At 36.9% G+C, this 22,568-nt stretch overlaps 1 protein-coding gene across 6 annotated transcripts in view; it reads left to right on the top strand.

Moving 5' to 3' along the window:
* Positions 1-22,568, top strand: part of GRIA3 (glutamate ionotropic receptor AMPA type subunit 3) — a 652,505-nt gene that overhangs the window by 380,812 nt on the left and 249,125 nt on the right. For all 6 annotated transcript variants that reach the window (XR_013992917.1, XM_081042112.1, XM_081042113.1 and 3 more), the window contains 2 exons: positions 464-631; positions 22,139-22,243. Coding sequence is in view for 5 of the 6 variants with exons in the window: in XM_081042112.1 (XP_080898238.1) it covers positions 464-631; positions 22,139-22,243 (273 nt within the window). In the remaining variant the exon portion in view is untranslated. The remainder of the gene's footprint in view (positions 1-463; positions 632-22,138; positions 22,244-22,568) is intronic.

The raw sequence follows: 22,568 nt of genomic DNA, 5'->3' as shown, positions 1-22,568 counted from the left end.
AATAATTTCAAACTGGCTAACTTAGCTATTTCCATTTTCCCCTAAGTAAATACCAAATCTGAATTTTCTATTACAAACAGCAATAATCCAGTCTTGCTTTAGGATATCCTGTTTCCTCTCCAATCTACATATGCCATCTTTTAACTTCACAGGCATTTCTCTATAAAGGACCTGGCCTTTTAGTAGTCACTCACTCAAAACAAAAGACAGTATTGAGAGTAAGAGAGAGAGATTCCCTTGAGCCACATGATTTTAGTAATCTTAACATGTGCACACATAAGGGGAGAAGCATTATTCTAGAATAAATCAAAGTCAGGCTTTCCCAGAGAGACCTCTTCATTCAAGAATTAAGAGGATGACTTCTTCAAGGAAGAGGTGGAGATAAATGAAAACAATAAGGAACAAGGCAAGTTTTGAGGGCATCATTTGTCATGATATCTTGTTTTCTATACATCCATTTCAGTATACATCTGCACTGACGCACGATGCAATACTGGTCATAGCAGAAGCTTTCCGCTACCTGAGGAGGCAGCGAGTGGATGTGTCCCGCAGAGGCAGTGCTGGAGACTGCTTAGCAAATCCTGCTGTGCCCTGGAGTCAAGGAATTGACATTGAGAGAGCTCTGAAAATGGTAACAACCACAATGGATTATTGGGTGGGGGTGGAGCAGCTTATAAAGACACACAAGAAAAGAAACCTCAATCTTGAGAAAAGACATAGTAAAAGGAATGGGATCATAAGGGAGTGGGAGGTATCACATTGTGAGGGGTGTAAATGTCTATTATATTGTTTTGTACCTTTGAAACTAATACAAAAAAGACCTATAGTTCTAGCAAAAACAAAAAAGGAATAGGATCAGACTCAATCGAAGGTCAGTGTGCAGAAATATGACCAAAGATACTTATTTACCAAAACCTAGAAATCTAAAACTAGAAGCTTCTTCCTTGAAACTTAAAAAATGGCAGATTTAAGGCAAGTGAATATTTAGTTCTGTGCTACAGTGTAGGTAGTAAATTAAACTCAAAAGTTGTGGATTGACATTGTAAATGGCTTTTAAAAATTCAAACTTTCCAGAAATATGTTACTAGGGGGACTGGGATATTTTATAGGAAGCTCCTAACTTCAAGGTAGACATTACAAAGGACAGCAAAATCCTCTGGCTCATCAGACAAATGATTAGCCTGGATAGACTTTGGAACTAAGTCAGTGTGATAGTATTTCTATTATCAAAAAGAACCTTTATACTATTCTACATGGGTAAATGCAGAAATATGATCCATTTCTAGGCCTACTTAAAAGGCTATCCCTAATACCCCAAAGAAAAATCTTAAAGTACAAGGACTCAATGGATAGACAGTCAAATAGGTCACTTGTTTTTAGTATTTACAGGGTAGGAGATTATTTAAGGCTTCTGCAGTGTCCTTTGAACAGGTTCCATTATTCACACTAGGAGCAGGATCACCCATTCATTGCAGGTTTGCAAGCAAGAGCTCTTTCCTGAATATTTTGCTTTATGCTATATGTGCCTGTATGCATTAAAATGAGACTTCAAGAGTACAAGACTCTCTTATTTCTACTTATTTAATTATCCTGATGTTTGGTACATCCAAATTAACAAAGAGATAGGCAATGATAAGATAATTCTGTGCACAACCCAGCAACAAAGAATTTGTAATGGCCTCATAACGTACATCATTTTGTGTAATTGACTCTCTTACAGCTGCCTTAAATTTGCCAAGTTGGAAGCATTCAATCAAAAGGGGTTAGTAACCCCAGTGTCTTTCTAAGAAAGAGATATGATTCATTCTCCCATCACGTAGATTTTTATGTCATACGTCAGTTCCCTAGTGAATGCCCTAAGTGTGGTTTATAGAGGTAACACTATACAATTTTAAAGAGCAGTTAATTAAATTCAACCTTCACAGCAGTTATAAAGTTTGCATTGTCAGGTGAAACATAGTGATGTGTGAAATATTAAACTCCCCTGCAGTGAATCAAAAGGAGTTTTCATCAACAAAACCTCAAGGGGCAAGTTCTAGCATCTCCAATTGACACCCCATTCATGAGACAAACAACTATCTTCCCCAAATAGAGAACTGGCTACCAAAGTGAAGGACAAGAAATAAATTTGAATAGAAAAAAAATTATATTGATCATATTATTGCACAAATAGTTTCTGTATGTCTAAGTCACTAATAAAGTTCAAGCTATGAGCCAAATAAGTAATTTTTCCCCAAGTAATAAAGATCAAACACTCAACCAAAAGAATTTGTGTAGTTGACTCTCTTTAATGATCTCTTTCTACAGGCCAATCTCTTCCTATTGCTCCAGAGGCTGGAAAGTATCAACACTTCTCCAACAGTAGATGTTCCCCTGTAATAAATGCTCAGTAAAAGTCCACTATTCAGAGGGACTGAAAGGGAGGATGGTTTGAAGCACCTAAGGTTTTACTATATTAAAAGAAATCGATTTTATTTGAGTTAATTAAAAGTGAGAATGCATGATGTTAAAAGCATCCCTCATTGTGACTAACACATAGCTGTTGCTCAATACATCATTCTCATCCTCCAAAGCAGTCTACTATACCAAATCATTGCCTGATAGAGACTCCTAAGGGGCCTGTTTTAATTAATAAATAAGAATATCATTCATTCAGTAAATATTTATTGAGTACCATCAACTATGTATCAAACTCCAAGTTAATATGCATACATGAAATAAGATGAAGGGAGCTCACATTTAAATGGTTAATATATAAAGAGATGTTTTGAAAGACCTTAAAGCCACTTGCAAATTGGGTAATCATTTTGCTCACAAACTATAGATAGTGCAAAGATCACCTTCAGCCCAGTCTACTGAAATATGTCACAATTTTAACTCAGAAGATATATCCACTTGTTCAGTAAACATTTTATTCAGCATGTGCTCAATTCCAGGCTCTGTATTAGTTGCTGAGAAAACAGAAAAATAATGTCTCTCATCTTGAGACGCTCCCAATCAAGTAGGGGTGATAGAAATACATAGATGATTAAAATGCTATGGTTCATTTCTACAGCGGAAGTGATGGTAACCCAGAGGAGAAGCACCTAATATAGATAGGGGTGGGGGCAGGAAGGATTAATAAAGTATCCTAGATGGATAGTAGGAAACAGTCACTGACATTCACATCCTTAAAAATAGAATTCTGTCTGAGTGGTTGTACAATTTTAGTTATGCTCCACAAAAGTTCTATTCCTGGGGTCGGGAATTGCTTCAAAATACCAAGGTATAGACTGTTGTCCAGTTTGTAAATTATGTCTAAATAGGCTGGATCTTTACAAATATACAATTTGGGGGTGGTTATTAAATACTAGTATTTTTAAATTCAAGTTTATTGGGGTGACAATTGTTAGCAAAATGAAATAGATTTCAGGTGTAAAATTCTGTAATACATCATCTATATATCACATTGTGTGTTCACCAACCAGAGTCTGTTCTCCTTCCATCACCATATATTTGATCCCCTTCACCCTCATCTACCACACCCCTCCCCCCTTACCCTCTGGTAACCACTAAACTAGTTTCTGTGTCTCTGAGTTATTATTTCTCCAATTGTTTGTCTTGTTCTTTTAGGGTTTTTTTGGTATTTTTTTCTCTTTGTTGAAAACAAATGTGATTTTCATGTTTTTTTATTTATTGGGATAACAATTATTAGTAAAATTACATAGATTTCAGGTGTACAATTCTGTATTACATCATCTAAAACCCTATTGTATGTTTAACACCCAGAGTCATTTCACTTTCCATCACTATATATTTCATCCCCCTTACCCTCACCTCCCACCCCCCACTCCCCTTACCCTCTGTTAACCACTAAACTATTGTCTGTGTCTATGAGTTTTTGTTTCTCATTTGTTTGTCTTGTTCTTTTGTTGTTTTCAGTTTTATATACCACATATCAGTTCATACAGTTCTTCACTTTTCTGTCTGGCTTATTTCACTTAGTATAATAATCTCATGAATGTCCATCTATGTTGTTGCAAATGATATTACTTCAACTTTTCTTATGGCAAAAAGTATTCCATTGTGTATATATACCACATCTTCCTTATCCAATCATCTATCGAAGGACACTTTGGTTGTTTCCATGTCTGGCCCACTGTTAATAAAGTCATAATGAACAATGGAGTGCATATATCTTTAAATATAAATCTTTTCAGATGTTCTGGGTAGATACCCTGGAGAAGAATTGCTGGGTCATATGGTAATTCTATTAATTTTTTTGAAGAACCTCTACACTGCCTTCCATAGAGGCTGCACCAATCTGCATTCCCACCAACAGTGTTTGAGGATTCCTTTCTCTCCTCAGCCTCTATAAAACACTCGTTATTATTTGTCTTGATGATAGCCATTCTAACTGGGGTGAGGTGAAATTTCATTGTGGTTTTTATTTCCATTTCTCTGACGTTTAGCGTTGTTGAACACTTTTCATATGTCTATTGGCCATTTGTATGTTTGAGGTTTTTTTTGGGGGGGAAATGTCTATTCAGGTCCTCCGCCCATTTTTAAATTGGATTGTTTGGGTTTTTTTGTTGAATTGTGTGAGTTCCTATATATTTTGGATAATAGCCCCTTATCGGAGGCATTGTTTACAAAAACACAAACCCATTGAGTTGATTGTCTCGTTATTTTGTCGATGTTAATTTTGGCTATGCAGAAGCTTTTTAGTTTGATATAGTCCCATTCATTTATTTTAGCTTTTATTTCCCTCGACGTTGGAGTCAAATACATAAAATGCTCTTTGACACCAAGGTCCACAAATTTAGAACCTATGTTTTCTTTTATGTAGTTTATTGTTTCAAGTCTTATGTTTAGGTCTTTGATCCATTTTGAGTTAATTTTGGTACACAGTGACAGATAGCAGTCTACTTTCATACTTTTGCATGTGGCTTTCCCATTCTCACAGCACCATTTATTAAAGAGGCTGTCTTCTCCATTGTATGTTTCTGGCTCCTTTCTGGAAAATTATCTGTCTAGATATATATGAACTCATTTCTGGATACTAGATTATATTCCATTGGTCTGTGTGTCTGCTTTTCTGCCAATACCATACTGTTTTGATTATTGTTACCCTGTTACACAAGTTGAAGTAAAGGAGAGTCATACCTCCAGCAGTATTATTTTTTCTTAGGATTGCTTTGGCCATTCGGGGTCTTTTCTGGTTCCATACAAATCTGATGATTTTGGTGATCAAAATGGCGGCGTGAGGTGAGCCTCTGTAAAGCACCGCTGAAATTTAAACTAATCGGACAACAATAACTCCACAAAGGACTCCCTGCACAGCAGACGGGCAAGAGGAGGAGGCCTACTACTGAAATCACCACCAGTTGGACGAATCGCGTGAGCGCGGGAGGAGCGAAGGGAGAAGTGCTGTGACAGAGCCGCGCGGGCACAGGACGCAGACCTAGCTCAGTGCTTCGAACTTGCTGCATCCTGGAACTACTGCAGCTATGGGAGAGGGAAGAACTCCGACTACTAGGGCTCCGCTTATGGCCCACAGGGCTGAGGGGGAAGCATATAACATGTCTGAACCCAACGCTCATGGCAGAGACCTCGGAGCAAAGACTGAGGGGAGAAGGCTGCAAATAGTGGTTAAAGCCCTCACTGCCGAATGGAGAATGAAAGCCTTAGGCACTCAGACTAGCCGCCCCCTCCCTACCCTCCCAGAACTCGCACCACCCCTAACTGCCCAGTACTAGAAGCAATAAAGTAGCAGTGTCAGATCCAAAGGAAAGGATATTTGCTGTTCTGAGAACTGTGGACCGCAGACACAGATTCGCAGCCAACTAGTTCCGGCAAAGGGGTGGGAGCTGTGGAAGCAGGAACAGATGTGGTGGTGGTCGGCACCATTGCTCTGGGCCACCTCTCATAACTCACCCCGCCCCTGGCCCCACCTATTTGGGCGGATCCCTGCAGGAGTAAACAGAACTGCTGAAACATACCGGCTCAGAATTGGGTGCAGAAAGAGCTTTGGAACTTCAAAAGATCTCCACATCCCCACAGGGATGTGGCGACCTATGACCCAGGTGAACTGTTAACAGAAAAGAGACCTGTCTCCCAGGGAATCCCCCCATTGTGTGAGAAGCTGCAATAGTGCAGAGAAACATAGCACAACTGTGTCAGAGAGGAAAAAATGGCTGCAGCCTGACAGAAAATAAAACATGCCACCGACAAGGATTAAAAAACAAAAGAAAGACCTCTTCCTATAAACCTGTTCCAGAAGCCACTCCTGTAGATGTCTAGGAAGAGAAGTAATACATCAGTAATTGTCATGAATAACCAAGGCAACAAGACAGCTCAGAAAGAAAGTGAAAAGTCTCCAGAAAAGGAACTTAAACATATGGAAATATGTGATTTAATGATAGAGAATTCAACATTGCAATTCTGAAAAAACTCAAAGAGATGTAAGAAAACACAGAAAGGCAATTGAATGAACACAGAAACGCAATCAAACAACAAGATGAGCATTTTACGAAAGAGATTGAAATAGTAAAAAAGAACCGAAAGAAATTTCTGGAGATTAAGAACTCAATAGAAGAAATTAAGAATGCAATAACCACCTTAGGTAGTAGAGTTGACCAGATGGAGGAAAGAATCAGTGACATCGAAGATAGAAACCTGGAAATTACAAAGATGGCAGAAGAAAGAGACTTGAGACTTAAAAGAAATGAAAGAACTCTACAAGAACTTTCTGACTCCATCAGAAAGAGCAATATAAGAATAATGAGCATACCAGAAGGAGAAGAAAGAGAGAAGGGAACAGAGAATATATTCAAACAAATTGTTAATGAGAACTTCCCAAATTTGTGGACAGAACTGGATCCTCAAATTTAAGAAGCAATAGAACACCTAATTACTTCAATCCCAACAGGCCTTCTCCAAGGCACATAGTATTGAAGCTGTCAAAAATTAACACCAAAGACAGAATCCTCAAGGCAGCCAGGGAAAAAAAGACAGTAACCTACAAAGGAAAGCCGATTATTATCATCAGATTTTTCAGCAGAAACTCTACAAGCCAGGAGGGAGTGGAATGAAATATTCAAACTATTGAAAGAGAGAAATCATGAGCCAAGCATAATATATCCAGCAAAGATATTGTTTAGATATGAAGGACGAATAAAGACCTTTCCAGACATACAGAAGCTGAGGGAATGTTCTAATACATGACCAGCACTACAAGAAATACTAAAGGAGGGTATTCAACCACCATCAACAGGGTCAACTTGTGACAACGGAACCATAAAAAGTGGGAGAGTAAAGGCCTGAACAGGAATATGGGAATGGAGAAGGTAAGCGTGCTGAAGAAAATTGAATACTCTATATATCAAACTTTCCTTTACATAATATTAAGGGCAACCACTCAAAAAATATGCAGAACAAAAATATACACTGTAATAAAAGAAGAAACAGAGGGAAACATCATAGAATACTACCATACAGAAATATTAGACAACAACAAAAAGGCAAAGAAACAATGGAGACACAGACTTATCAGAAAACTGCAGATACAATGACAAGAAATCCTCACATATCAATAATCACTCTAAATGTAAATGGACTGAACTCACCAATAAATGGCACAGAGTATCAGAGTGGATCAAAAAACTAAACCCAACCATATGTTGTCCCCAAGAGACACATCTCAGCTACAAGGACAAGCATAGACTCAAAGTGAAAGGGTAGAAATTGACACTCCAAGCAAATGGTACACAGAGAAAATCATGTGTAGCCATAATGATATGCGATGAAACAGACTTCAGGGTGAAAAAGATAACAAGAGACAAAGATGGACATTTCATAACGGTAAAGGGGACTATACAACAAGAAGACAAAACAGTCATCAATATTTATGCCCCCAATCAGGGAATACCGAAATATACCAAGCAACTACTAACAGAACTAAAGGGAGATATTGGCGAAAACACAATTATACTAGGGGACATAAATACATCATTCACAGCTATTGATAGATCATCCAAACAGAAAATAAATAACGAAATAGCAGCCCTAAATGACACATTAGATGAAATGAACATCATTGACATATATAGAGCACTTCACCCTAAAACATGAGACTATACATTCTTTTAGAAGTTACATGGAACATTCTCAAGGAAAGACCATATGTTGTGGCATAAATCCAGCCTCAGCAAATTTAAGAAGATTGAAATCATACCAAGCATATTCTCTGATCACAAGTCTTTAAAATTGGATATCAAGTGAGAAAATAAACCAGGAAAAAACACAAATACATGGAGATGAAACAACATGCTTTTACAGAAAGACTGGGTGAACGAAGAAACTAGAGGAGAGATCAAAAGATACATAGAAACAAATGACAATGAAAAATACATCCTACCAAAATTTTTGGGATGCAGCGAAAGAAGTTTAAAAAGGGAAATATATATCATTACAGGCCTATCTCAAGAAACAAGTAAAAACCCAAATAAATAACCTCATGTTACACCTTAAAGAACTAGAAAAAGAACAAGTGAAACCCAAGGTCAGCAAAAGAAAGGAAATAACAAAAATCAGAGCAGAGCTCAATGAAATAGAGAACAAAAACACAATAGAAAAAAACTAATGTGACAAAGAGCTGGTTCTTTGAAAAAACTAATAAAATCGACAAACCCTTTGCTAGACTCACTAAGATAAAAAGAGAGAACACACTAATTAACAAAATCAGAAATGAAAAAGGGGAAGTTATGATGGACACCACAGAAATACAATGGATCATGCAAGAATACTATGAAGGACTATATGCCACAAAATTCAATAATCTAGAAGAAATGGACAAGGTCTTGGAAACATATACCCTTCCAAGGCTGAACCATGAAGAATTGGAAAATCTAAACAGACCGATCACCAGTAAAGAAATTGAATCAGTCATCCAAAACCTTCCCAAAAGCAAAAGTCCCGGACCAGATGGCTTCACTAGTGAATTTACCAAACCTTCAAACAGTATCTAATACCAATCCTGCTCAAACTTCTCCAAAAAATTGAAGAAGAGTCAGTACTCCCTAATACATTTTATGAGGCCAACATTACCCTGATACCAAAACCTGGTAAGGACAACACAAAAAAAGAAAACTACAGAACTATATCTCTGATCAATACTGATGCAAAAATTCTAAACAAAATTTTAGCAAATCGAATACAACAATCCATTAAAATGATTATTCATCATGATCAAGTGGGGTTCATCCCTGGGGCACAAGGATGGTACAACATCCGCAAATCCATCAATGTGATATATCACATAAACAAAATAAAGGACAAAAATCATATGATTATATCAATTGATGCAGAAAAAGCATTTGACAAGATACAACATTCATTTATCATAAAAAAGTTAATAAAATAGGTACAGAAGGAAAACACATTAACATAATAAAGGCCATCTGTGACAAGCCCTCAGTTAATCTCATAATTAATGGTGAAAAACAGAAGCCCTTTGCTCTATGTTTAGGAACACGACAGGGCTGTCTCCTACCACCTCTGCTTTTCAACATAGTGTTGGAAGTCCTTGCCAGAGCCATCATGCAAGAGAAAGAAATAAAAAGCATCCAAATTGGGAATGAAGTAGTTAAAATGTCACTCTTTGCCGATGACATGATGCTATATATAGAAAACTCTAAAGACTCCACCAAAAAGCTGTTAGAAACAATCAACAAATACAGTAAAGCTGCTGGCAACAAAATCAACGTACAAAAGTCCATTGCATTCCTATATACTAACAATGAAATATCAGAAAAAAAATACAAAAACAATTCCTTTTGCAATTGCAGCAAAAAGAATACGATACCTAGGAATAAACTTAACCAAGGATGTGAAGGATTTATATGCTGAAAACTATAACACATTTTTGAAAAACATTGAAGATGACACAAAGAAATGGAAAGACATTCCGTGTTCATTGAATGGAAGAATCAACATAGTTAAAATGGCCATATTACCCAAAGCAATATACAGATTTAATGCAATCCCCATCAAAATCCCAAAGGCATTTTTTTTTTAAATAGAACAAAAAAAGCATCAGATTTGTTTGGAACCACAAAAGACCCCAAATAGCCAAAGCAATCTTAAGAAAAAAGAACAATGCTGGAGGTATCACACTCCCTGTCTTTTACTTGTACTACAGTGCTACAATAATCAAAACAGCATGGTATTTGCAGAAAAATAGACACATAGACCAATGGAATAGAATTGAGAATGCAGAAATAAAACCACATAAATATGGACAGATAATTTTTGACAAAGAAGCTAAAAACATACAATGGAGGAAAGACAGCTTCTTCAATAAATGGTGCTGGGAGAATTGGATAGCCACGTGCAAAAGAATGAAACTGGACTGCTATCTGTCACCATGTACCAAAATTAATTCAAAATGGATCAAAGACTTAAGCATAAGACCTGACACAATGAACTGCATAGAAGAAAACATAGGTTGGATACTTATGGACCTTGGGTTCAAAGAGCATTTTATGAATTTGACTCTAAAGGCAATGGAAGTAAAAGCTAAAATAAACAAATGGGACTATATGAAACTTAAGAGTTTCTGCACAGCAAAAGAAACTATCGACAAAATAAAAAGGCAACCGACTGAATGGGAGAAGATTTTTGCAAACAGTGCCTTCGATAAGGGTCTAATATCCAAAATATACAAGGAACTCATGAAACTCAACAACAAAAAATCAAACAACCCAATTGAAAAATCGGCAGAGGACCTGAAGAGACATTTCTCCAAAGAGGACTTACAAATGGCAAATAGACATATGAAAAAATGCTCAACATCACTAATCATCAGAGAAATGCAAATAAAAATCACAATGAGATGTCACCTCACCTCAGTCAGAATGGTTATCATCAACAAGACAAATAGCAACAAGTGTTGGAAAGGCTGTGGAGAAAAAGGAACCCTGATACACTGTTGGTGGGAATGCAGACTGGTGCAGTCCCTGTGGAAGGCAGTGTGGAGGTTCCTCAAAAATTATGAGTAGAATTACCCTATAACCCAGAAATCCCTCTCCTGGGTATCTAACAAAGAATTTGAAATCATTTATACATAAAGACACGTGTGCTCCAATATTCATTGCAACTTGTTTACAGTGGCCAAGACATGGAAACAACCAAAATGTCCTTCGATAGATGAATGGATAAGGAAGTTGTGGTATATATACACAATGGAATACTATTAGGTGTTAAGTAAAGATGATAAAAGAACATTTGTGACAACATGAATGGATCTTGAGAGTATAATGCTAAGCCAAATAAGTCAGACAGAAAAAGCAGGGAATACTATGATTTCACTGATATGTGGTGTATAAACCAAAAACAACAAAAGAACAAGACAAACAAATGAGAAAGAAAAACTCATAGACACAGACAATAGTTTAGTGGTTACCAGAGAGTAAGGGGGGTGGGTAATGGAGATGAGGGTAAGGGGGATCAAATATATGGTGATGGAAAGAGAACTGACTCTGGCTGGTGAACACACAGTGAGTTTTATAGATGATGTAATACAGAATTGTACACCTGAAATTATGTAATTTCATTAAAAATTGTCACTGCAATAAATTTTAAAAAAATCTGATGATTTTTTTGTTCTCTTTTAAAAATGCCATTGGGATTTTGATGGGGATTGTATTAAATCTATATACTGCTTTGGGTAATATGGCCATTTTAACTGTTTTTTCTTCTAATCCATGAACACAGAATGTCTTTCCTTTTCTCTGGGTCTTCTTAAATTTCTTTCAAAAATGTCTTACAATTTTCACCATACAAATCCTTCACATTCTTGTTTAAGTTTATTCCTACGTATTTTATTCTTTTTGCTGCAATTGCAAAATTGTTTTTTGTATTTCATTTTCTGAGATTTCATTGCTAGTATATAGGAATGCAATGGACTTTTGTACGTTGATTTTGTAGCCAGCAACTTTACTGTATTCGTAGATTGTTTGTAACAGCTTATTGGTGGAATCTTTAGGGTTTTCTATATATAGCACCATGTCATCTCCAAAGAGTGATAATTTAACTTCTTCACTCCCAATTTCGATGTCTTTTATTTCTTTCTCTTGCCTGATTTCTCTGGCAATGACTTCCAACACTATATTGAAAAGCAGAGGTGTTAGGGGACAGCCCTGTCGTGTTCCTGAACATAGAGCAAAGGGATTCAGTTTTCCACCATTAATTGCGAGATTAATTTAGGGCTTGTCATATATGGCCTTTATTATGTTAAGGTATTTTCCTTCTATACCTATTTTATTAAGTGTTTTAATCATAAATGGATGTTCTATCTTGTCAATCTTTTTTCTGCATCAATTGATATAATCATATGATTATGTCCTTTTTTTTGTTTATGTGATGTATCATATGAATTGATATGCGGATATTGAACAATCCTTGTGCCCCGGGGATGAACCCAACTCACTCGTGATGAATAATCTTTATAATGCATTGTTGTATTTCATTTCCTAGAATTTTGTTTAAGATTTTTGCATCATTATTCATCAGAGATATTGGTCTGTAGTTTTCTTTTTTTGTGTTGTCCTTACCAGGTTTTGGTATCAGGGTCATTTTGCCCTAATGAAATGAGTTAGGAATTACGGTCTCTTCCTCTATTTTTTGGAAGAGTTTGAGCAGGATTGGTATTAGATACCCTTTGAAGGTTTGGTAGAATTCACTGGTGAAGACATCTGGTCCGGGACTTTTGCTTTTGGGAAGGTTTTGGATGAATGATTGAATTTTGTTACTGGTGATCGGTCTGTTTAGATTTTCTAGTTCTTCATGGTTCAGCCTTGGAAAGCTGTATGTTTCTAAGAATTTGTCCATTTCTTCTAGATTATTGAATTTGGTGGCATATAGTCCTTCATAGTATTCTTGCATGATCCTTTATACTTCTGTGGTGTCCATGAAAACTTCCCCTTTTTTATTTCTGATTATGTTAATTAGTGTTTTCTCCCTTTTTTCTTAGTGAGCCTAGCCAAGGGTTTGTCGATTTGTTAATCTTTTCAAAGAACCAGCTCTTTGTCACATTAATTTTTTCTACTGGTTTTTGTTCTCTATTTCATTTAGTTATGCCCTGATTTTTGTTATTTCCTTTCTTCTGCTGACTTTGGGTTTCACTTGTATTCTTTTTCTTGTTCTTTAAGTTGTAACATGAGGTTATTTATTTGGGATTTTTCTTGTTTCTTGAGATAGGCCTGTAATGATATAAATTTCCCTCTTAAAACTGCTTTCGCTGCATCCCAAAAATTTTGGTAGGATGTATTTTCATTGTCATTTGTTTCTATGTATCTTTTCATCTCTAATTTCTTCTTTGACCCAGTCATTCTATAAAGTATGTTGTTTAATCTCCATGTACTTTTGTTTTTTCCTGCTTTCTTTTTGCAGCTGATATCCAATTTCAAATCTTTGTGATCAGAGAATATGCTTGGTATGATTTCAATCTTCTTAAATTTGCTGAGGTTGTTTTTATTTCCCAATATATGGTTTATCCTTGAGAATATTCCATGTACACTCGAAAAGAATGTATAGTCTGTTGTTTTAGGATGAAGTGGTCTATATATGTCAATTATGTCCATTTCATCTAATGTGTCATTTAGGGCTGCTATTTTGTTATTTATCTTCTGTTTGGATGATCTATCCATAGCTGTCAATGATGCATTTACGTCCCATAGTATAATTGTGTTTTGGTCAATTTCTCCCTTTAGCTCTGTTGGTAGTTGTTTGGTATATTTTGATGTTCCATGATTGGGGGCATAAATATTGATGACTGTTATGTCTTTTTGTTGTATAGTCCCCTTTACAATGATGAAATGTCCATCTTTATCTCTTGTTATCTTTTTCACCCTGAACTCTGTTCCTTCAGGTATCATTATGGCTACACCTGATTTTCTCTGGGTGTAGAGAAAATGATTTTCTCTGAATTTCCCTGACACTCCATTTGCCTGGAGTATCAATTTCAACACTTTCAATTTGAGTCTATGCTTGTCCTTGTAGCTGAGATGTGTCTCTTGGAGACAGCATATGGTTGGGTTTAGTTTTTTGATCCAATCTGCTACTCTGTGACTTTTTATTGGTGACTTCAGTCCATTTACATTTAGGGTGATTATTGATACGTGAGGATTTCCTGTCATTCTATCTTTAGTTTTCTGGTAAGGCTTTGTCTCCATTGTTTCTTTGCCTTTTTGTTGTTGTCTATTGTTTCTGTGTGGTAGTATTCGATGACTTTCCCTCTGTTTCTTCTTTTATTACAGTATATATTTCAGTTCTGGATTTTTTTGAGTGGTTACCCTTAAGTTTATGTAAAAGAAAGTTTGATATTTAGAGTATTCCATTTTCTTCAGCACGTTTACTTTCCCCATTCCCATATTCCGGTTCAGGAATTTAGTCTCCCCCTATTTATTTTGCCACAAATTGTCCCTGCTGATGATGGTTGCATAGTCTCCTTCAGTATTTCTTGTAGTGCAGGTCGTGTTATAGAAAATTCCCTCAGCTTCTGTATGTCTGGAAAGGTCTTTATTCTTACTTCATATCTAAATGATATCTTTGCTGGATATATTATTCTTGGCTTATGATTTCTCTCTTTCAATAGTTTGAATATTTGGTTCCACTCCCTCTTGGCTTGTAGAGTTTCTGCTGAAAAATCTGATGATAATCTAATGAGCTTTCCTTTGTAGGTTACCATCTTCTTTTTCCTGGCTGGCTTGAGGATTCTTTCTTTGTTGTTGATTTTAGACAGCTTCAATACAATGTGCTGTGCGGAAGGCCTTTTTGGATTAAGGTAATTAGATGTTCTATTTGCTTCTTGGATTCGAGGATCCAGTTCTGCCCACAAGTTTGAGAAGTTCTCATCAACTATTTGTGTGATTATATTTTGTGTTCCCTTCTCTCTTCTCCTCTTGTATGCCCATTATTTTTATATTGCTCTTTCTGATAGAGTCAGAAAGTTCTTGTAGAGTTCTTTCATTTCTTTTAAGTCTCAAGTCTCTTTCTTCTTCCATCTGTGTATTTTCCAGGTTTCTATCATCGATGTCACTGATTCTTTCCTCTATCTGGTCAACTCTACTACGTAAGCTGGTTATTTCATTCTTAATTTCTTCCATTGAGTTCTTAATCTCCAGAAATTCCATTTGGTTCTTTTTTTAAATTTCAATCTCTTTCGTAAAATGCTCATGTTGTTCTTTGATTGTGTTTCTGAGTTTATTAAACTGCCTTTCTGTGCTTTCTTGCATCTCGTTGAGTTTTTTCAGAACTGCAATCTTGAATTCTCTGTCATTTAAGGCACTTATTTCCATATCTTTAAGTTCCTTTTCTGGAGACTTTCCACTTTCTTTCTGAGCTGTCTTGTTGCCTTGGTTATTCATGGCAGTTACTGATTTATTATTTCTCTTCCTAGACATCTACAGGAGTGGCTTCTGCAACAGGTTGATAGGAAGAGGTCTTTCTTTTGTTTTCCAGTACTTGTTGTTAGAATGTTTTATTTTCTTCCGACTGCAGCCTTTTTTTCTCTCTCTCACATGGTAGTGCTATGTTTTCTTTGCACTATTCCAGCTTCTCACACAGTGGGGGGATTCCCTGGTAGACAGGCTTCTCCTCTGTTAATAGTTATCCTTGGTCACAGGGCGCAGTGTCCGTGTTGGTATGCAGAGAGCTTTTAAAGTTCCAAAGCTCTTCCTGTACCAGATTCAGAGCCCATATGTTTCACCAGTTCTGTTTACTCTTGCAGGGATCTCCCCAGATAGGTGAGGCCAGGGACTGGGTGAACTGTTAGAGGTGGCTCAGAGTAATGCCGGCAACCACCACCACAACAGGTCCTGTTTCCACACCTCCCTCCCCTTTGCCAGAACAAGTTGGGCTGTGAATGTATGTCTGTGGTCCTCAGACCAGCAAATATTCTGTTCTTTTGATCTGAGACTGCTACTGTTCCACTTCTAGCACCGGGCAGGTGGGGCAAGGCGAGCTCTGCGAGGGTAGTGAGGGGGAGGCTAGTCTCAGTGCCTAAATCTTCCATTCTCTGCTCGGCAGTGAGGGCTTAAACCACTGTTTTCAGCCTTCTTCCCTCAGTCTTTTCTCTGAGGTCTCTGCTTTGAGCGTTGGGTTCAGCAGTGTTATATGCTGCCCCCTCAGCCCTGTGGACCATAAACGGAGCTTTCGCAGTCCGAGTTCTTCCCTCTCCCGCTGCTGCGGTAGTTCTGGGATGCAGCGAGCTCGGAGCACTGAGCTAGGTCTGCTTCCTGTGCCTGTGTGTCTCCGTCTCTGCACTTCTCCCTTCCCTCCTCCCCTGCTCGTGCAATACTCCCACCTTTAGGTGAATTCAGTAGTGGGCCTCTTCATCCTGCCTGTCTGCTGTTCAGGGAGTCCTTTGTGTTGTTATTGTTGTCCAGTTAGTTGTAAATTTTGGGAGAGCTTTACAGAGGCTCACTTGATGCCGCCATTTTGATGACGTCCTCAATTTCTTTTAATAATTTTTTATACACAGACAATAGTTTAGTGGTTAACTACGGGTAAGGAGGGAGCGGAGTGGCAGGCAAAGGTAAAAGGGAACAAATACATGGTGATGAAAGGAAAACTGACTCTAAGTGGTGAACACATAACGTGATACATATATGATATATCACAGAAATGTACACCTGAAATCTCTGTAACTTTAATAACAATTGTAACCCCAATAAACATTTATTTTTTAAAAAAATTCTTATACTTTTCTGTATATCGGACTTTTACATACTTGGTTAAGTTTATTCCTAGATATTTGATTGATTGATTGATTGATTGTTTGATTGATTGATTTTTTGCAATTGCAAAAGGAACCTTTTTTTATTTCTTTTTCTCAGATTTTATTTTTAATATAGAGGAATGCAACGGAGTTTTGTATATTGATTTTGTAGCCCTCTACTGTAGTTGTTTATTATTTCTAATACCTTTTTGGTGGAGTCTTTAGGATTTTCTATATATAGCATCATGTCATCTGCAGAGAGTGACAATTTAACTTCTTCTTTCCCAACTTAGATGCCTTTTATTCCTTTCTCTTGCCTCATTGCTCTGGCGAGGACTTCCAACACTGTTGAAAAGCAAAGGTGATACGGGACAACCCTGTCGTGCTTCTGAACGTAGAGCAAAGGGCTTCAGTTTTTCACCATTAATTATGGTATTATCTGAGGGTTTCTTATATATGCCCTTTATTACGTTAAGGTATTCTTCTTTCATACAAATTTTATTAAGTGTTTTAATCATAAATAGATGTTGTATCTTGTCAAACTCTTTTTCTGCATCTATTGATATAATCATATGATTTTTGTCCTTTATTTTATGCTGTATATTTCATTGATGGATTTGCGTATGTTGAAACATCCTTGAGCCCTTGGGATGAACCCCACTTGGTTGTGATGAATAATCTTTTTAATGCATTGTTGCATTCAATTTGCTAGAATTTTGTTTAGAATTTTTGCATCTATATTCATCAGAGATATTGGTCTGTAGTTTTATTTTTGTGTGTTATCCTTTAGTTCTGTTAGTAGTTGCTTTGTTTATTTTTGTGCTCCCTGATTGGGGGCATAAATATTGATGATTGTTATGCCTTCTTGTTGTATTTCCCCCTTTATCACTATGAAACGTCCATCTTTGTCTCTTGTTACTTTTTGTATCTATCGTCAATTTCATCTGATATAAGTATGCCTATACCTGCTTTTCTCCATTTGCTTGGAGTATAGATTTCCACGGTTTCACTTTGAGTCTGTATTTGTCCTTGTAGTGAGATGTGTCTGTTGGAGGTATATAGTTGGGTTTTGCTTTTTGATCCAACTTGGCACTCTGTGCCTTATTATTGGTGAGTTCTATCCATTTTCATTTAGGGTGATTATTGATATTGTAAGGATTTCTTAGCATTCTGTCTATTGTTTTCTGGGGTTCGGTCTCTCCTTTGTTTCTTTGCCTTTTTGCTACTCTCTGTTGTTTCAGTGTGGTTGTATTCTATGATTTTCCCTCTGTGTTTTTTTAAGTCATATATTTAAATTTTACTTCGTTTTTCTTTTTTGAATGGTTACCATTGTAAAAAAAAAGTTTCATATTTACAGTAGTATTTTTTCTTGATCATGCTTCTTAGCTCCATTCCCATTGGCAGTTTCAGACCTTTACTATCTCCCCTTTTATGTTTTTCTTGTCACAAATTATCCCTACTTCTGTGTTGATTTCTGATTTGTAGTAGCAAGTTGCCTTTTTCTTATTTTTCCCTTTTTCTAATGCATTTTTCTTCTTTATCCTGCATAATATGCTTTAGTATATAGTGTCCTGTTTTTTGTCATGGTTGCCATTTTCTGCTTCTGTCTATTTGTAATATTACTCATGGTTTTGTATTCTCTTAATTTTTTTGTTTCAGGTTGAATAGTCTCCTTCAGTATTTCTTGTAATGCAGGTCGTGTGTTAGAAAATTCCATCAGCTTCCATCAGTTTCTGTATGTCTGGAAAGGTATTTATTCCTCCTTCATATCTAAAAGATATCTTTGCTGGATATATTATTCTTGGCTCATGATTTCTCTCTTTCAATAGTTTGAATATTTGATTCCACTCCCTCCTGGCTTGTACAGTTTCAGCTGAAAAATCTGATGATAACCTGATGGGCTTTTCCGTCTTTTCCCTGACTTCTTTGAGGATTTTTCTCTGTCATTAATTTTTTAATTGAAGTTTATTGGGATGACAATTGTTAGTAAAGTTACATAAATCTCTGTCATTAATTTATGACAGCTTCAATACAATGTGCCTTGAGAAGGCCTGCTGGGATTGAGGTAATTAGGTGTTCTATTTGCTTCTTTGATTTAAGATCCAGTTGTTCCACAAGTTTGGGAAGTTCTCATTGACTATATATCTGAAGATACTCTCTGTTTCCTTCTCTCTTTCTTCTTCTGGTATACCCATTATTCTTATGTTGCTGTTTCTGATGGAGTCGAAAGTTTTTGTGGAGTTCTTTCATTTCTTTTAACTCCAGTCTCTGTCTTCTTCCATCTGTGTCATTTCCAGATTTCTATCTTCGATGTCACTAATTCTTTTCTCAATCTGGTTAGCTTTATTAGCTAAGCTTGCTATTTCGTTCTTCATTTATTTTATTGAATTCTTAACATCCAGAATTTCTATTTGGTTCTTTTTTAAAATTTCAGTCTCTTTGGTAACACATTCATCTTTTTCTTTCATTGTGTTTCTGAGTTCATTAAACTGTCTGTGTTTTCTTGCATCTCATTGAGTTTTTTCAAAACTGCAATCTTGAATTCTCTGTCATTTGAGTCACATATTTCCATGTCTTTCAGTTCACTTTCTGTAGAGTTTTCATTTTCTTTGTAAGCTGAATTGTTTGCTTAGTTATTTGTGGTAATTAATGAATTTATATTTCTCTTCCTGGGCATCTACAGAAGTGGGTTCTGCAGCAGGTTGATATGAAGAGGTCTTTATCTCACTTTCAAGTAGATGTTGCTGGAATGTTTTATTTTCTCTCCTGCTGCAGCCTTTTATTCTCTTTCACACTGTAGCATTATATTTTCTCTTGCATTGTTCCAGCTTCTCATGTGATGGTGGTGTTCCGTGGAAGGTATGTTTTTCCTCTGTGAGCAGGTTCCCTGGGTCTCAGTGTATCCCTTCCATGGAAGGTTGCGTAGGACGATAGACATCTGAGCTTCGGAAGTCCCAATGTTACCCCTGCAGCCCAATGCAGAGCCTATGTTTCTCAGCACTCTGGTTGCCCCTGCTTGGATCCACCCAGAAATGTGGGGGCAGGATGTGTTGTAAGAGGTGCCTCTGAGCAATGGCAACTACCAGTCCACTGTTGTCTTGCCCCTACAGTTTCTTCCATTTTCCCATAAGTAGTTGCACTTTGAGTCTATTGTGGAAGGCTGCATTTCTCAGGGTTGGAAATATTCTGTTCTTTAATGTGACACTGCTATCAGTTCTTCTGGTGCCTGCTTCTAACCCTGGGAGGGTAGCTGTGGGACAAGCTGTGGGGAGGCTGGGGGAGGCAGCCAGGCTCTGTGTCTGTTTTCTGCTTAGGGGTCAGGGCTTAAACCATCATTCTCACCCTTCTATATTCAGTCTTTGCCCCGAGGTCTATGCCACGAGTGCTGGATTCAGCGGTATTATATGCTGATCCTTCAGATTGGATTGTAGGCCATAGGGGGTGTACTGGCAACCCGGATTCTTTCCTCTCTCATGACTACTCCAGTCTGTGTGCTGTGACCTGTGGTCCATGTCTCTGCACTTTCTCCTTCCCTCCTCCCTCCCTTGCCCAATTTTCCCACCTTCAGATAATTTGATTTGCACGTCTCTTAGGTGTTCTTGTGCGCCATACAGGAAATCCTTTGTTGAATTATGGCTGTTCAATTTGTTTTATCTTCCAGAAGAGACTTCAAGAAGCACTCTTCATGTTGCCATTTCTGTGATATAATCGAGAAATATACAATTTTTAATGAGACTTGAAACCTTTGCTATTTTCAGTAATGAAGGATTTCCTTAATAAGTTCCTTTGCCAGTGTCTCTGTCCTATCTATCTTCTCTCCTAGAATTCAATGTTCAAAATAGACTGTAAAGAACTTTTCATGCATCATAGAATGCACCTGATCCATTCTACTGGAAAAGTAATTTCTATCTCAAGAAAGAACTTTGTCTTTAACTATAAAAGTGATATCACCTTCTCTGCAAGCCTAAGCTGACAATACTGCTTAAGTTTGTTTGGTCAATAGGACAGCCATCTTGTCTTCAGGAAGTCACATTGGAGCATTTCTCCTTCAACAGAATTCCAATTTCTTGTTGGTAGTGAAGAAGCCTCTTTCCCTTTAAAAAGATGTTCCCTAATATTTGCCATCAATTTTGTCTTCTTTAGCACAAGCCTATTACCACTTCTGATGTGCCCACAGCTTGTCACTTTCTATAAGTGATGTAAAAGTATTCCATCTTTTATCCTAGAAAAATGAGATTATTTTTCTTTGAAGCAAATTCCTCAACCCTTATTTGCCAAATGAGTAATTCAAGTGGATAACAATATTGACATATTTATAGAGGGTCTTTCATGCAGTATCCCTTAACTGTAAAGTAGTTAAGAAAATCTCTCCACCCAGAAGAAATGGCCTCTTGTTTGTTTATAACACTGGGCCCAGACCCAGGAAAAATAGTGGCATACATGAATCTGCATTTGGCATAACAAAAGGTGTTCAGGCTATTCCAGTATCTCTAACTTTCTTATCTGGTACTCCATACTTCTGATTCCTTAGACTTGACCAACCTCATCAGTCTATGGGTTATCTCTCCATGGCCTAGCTCTCTGCTACCTGTCTGTAGCTGGGCATAGGTTAAAAATAAGGAAAAACTCAAACATGTTAATATGGTAGCTGATAAGTGTGTAACTCTTTTAAGAAACAGCACTAAATTCATTTTGATTAATAATAATTATCATTATAGCTACCATGTATTTCAATGCTTATTACATGCCAGACACTGTTTTAAACATAACATGTGTATAACTCATTTAATCCTCCCAACAATTTAGAGGGATAAGTACTTCTAGGATTTCCCATTTTACAGATTAGGATATTGAGGTACAAAAGTATTAAGGAACATACTCAAGGTCATACAGTTAGTAAGTGAGAAAGCTAAAATATGAATTCAGGAGCTCCAGAGGCCATGTTAATGAAACCAGTTTATGTTCATATATTGGAAATACTAAGATAAGACACAGCCACAGTCCCCAAGGAACTCACTGTTTAGAAGAATGCATTAACCTAGTTAAGACTAGTCTTCAGGCTACTCCCTTAAGTGACTAAAGATAGAAATTTAAGACCCTTGAAAAAGTGGTGGTAGGGCCCTCATTATATCATATAGGTAATCACCTATCATACCCACTTGAAGCTTCATTTTTAAAAAGGCATACCTAGAAAACACTGGAGAGGAAACGAAGATCTGTACAGACATTATCTGGTAAATATATATTTCAATGACTCAAGATAAAAGTTCTCCAAAACTCCAAGATCTGTTGGCAGACCTCATCCCAGAGACCTAGGGCATCCCACTGCCTTCAGTAATGTGGTGCTAGTTTAAAATTTTACATTTTCCTTTCTACCAGGTACAAGTACAAGGAATGACTGGAAACATCCAATTTGACACTTATGGACGTAGGACAAATTATACCATCGATGTGTATGAAATGAAAGTCACTGGTTCTCGAAAAGTAAGTAACCAAAACATATGTCCAAAGAAAAAGTCTTTTGAAAGGTGACTGAACTCAGATGCAAGAAAACAGGTGTTAGGAAACATACACAAAGCAAATTCCCACACATCATTTTTGCTTTTCCATTTAGTCAGTAGTATAGATATGATGCAGAGTTGTTTTATAATCAGTGTTCCAGATTATTTCTCTCTGAGGTTGATTCTATAAGTGGTAGACAAAGGAGTTATTAACAGCTTCCTACAATAAAAGGAAGGAATTATAAATTTTACAACATATTTTTATTTAAACAGAAGCTGCCAAGGTACACGCAGTTTTAGCAAAAGAA

Source organism: Rhinolophus hipposideros, assembly GCF_964194185.1.
Source record: "Rhinolophus hipposideros genome assembly, chromosome: X".
In the NCBI taxonomy this organism is placed as follows: domain Eukaryota; kingdom Metazoa; phylum Chordata; class Mammalia; order Chiroptera; family Rhinolophidae; genus Rhinolophus; species Rhinolophus hipposideros.
This window is presented reverse-complemented; position numbering and strand designations above follow the sequence as displayed.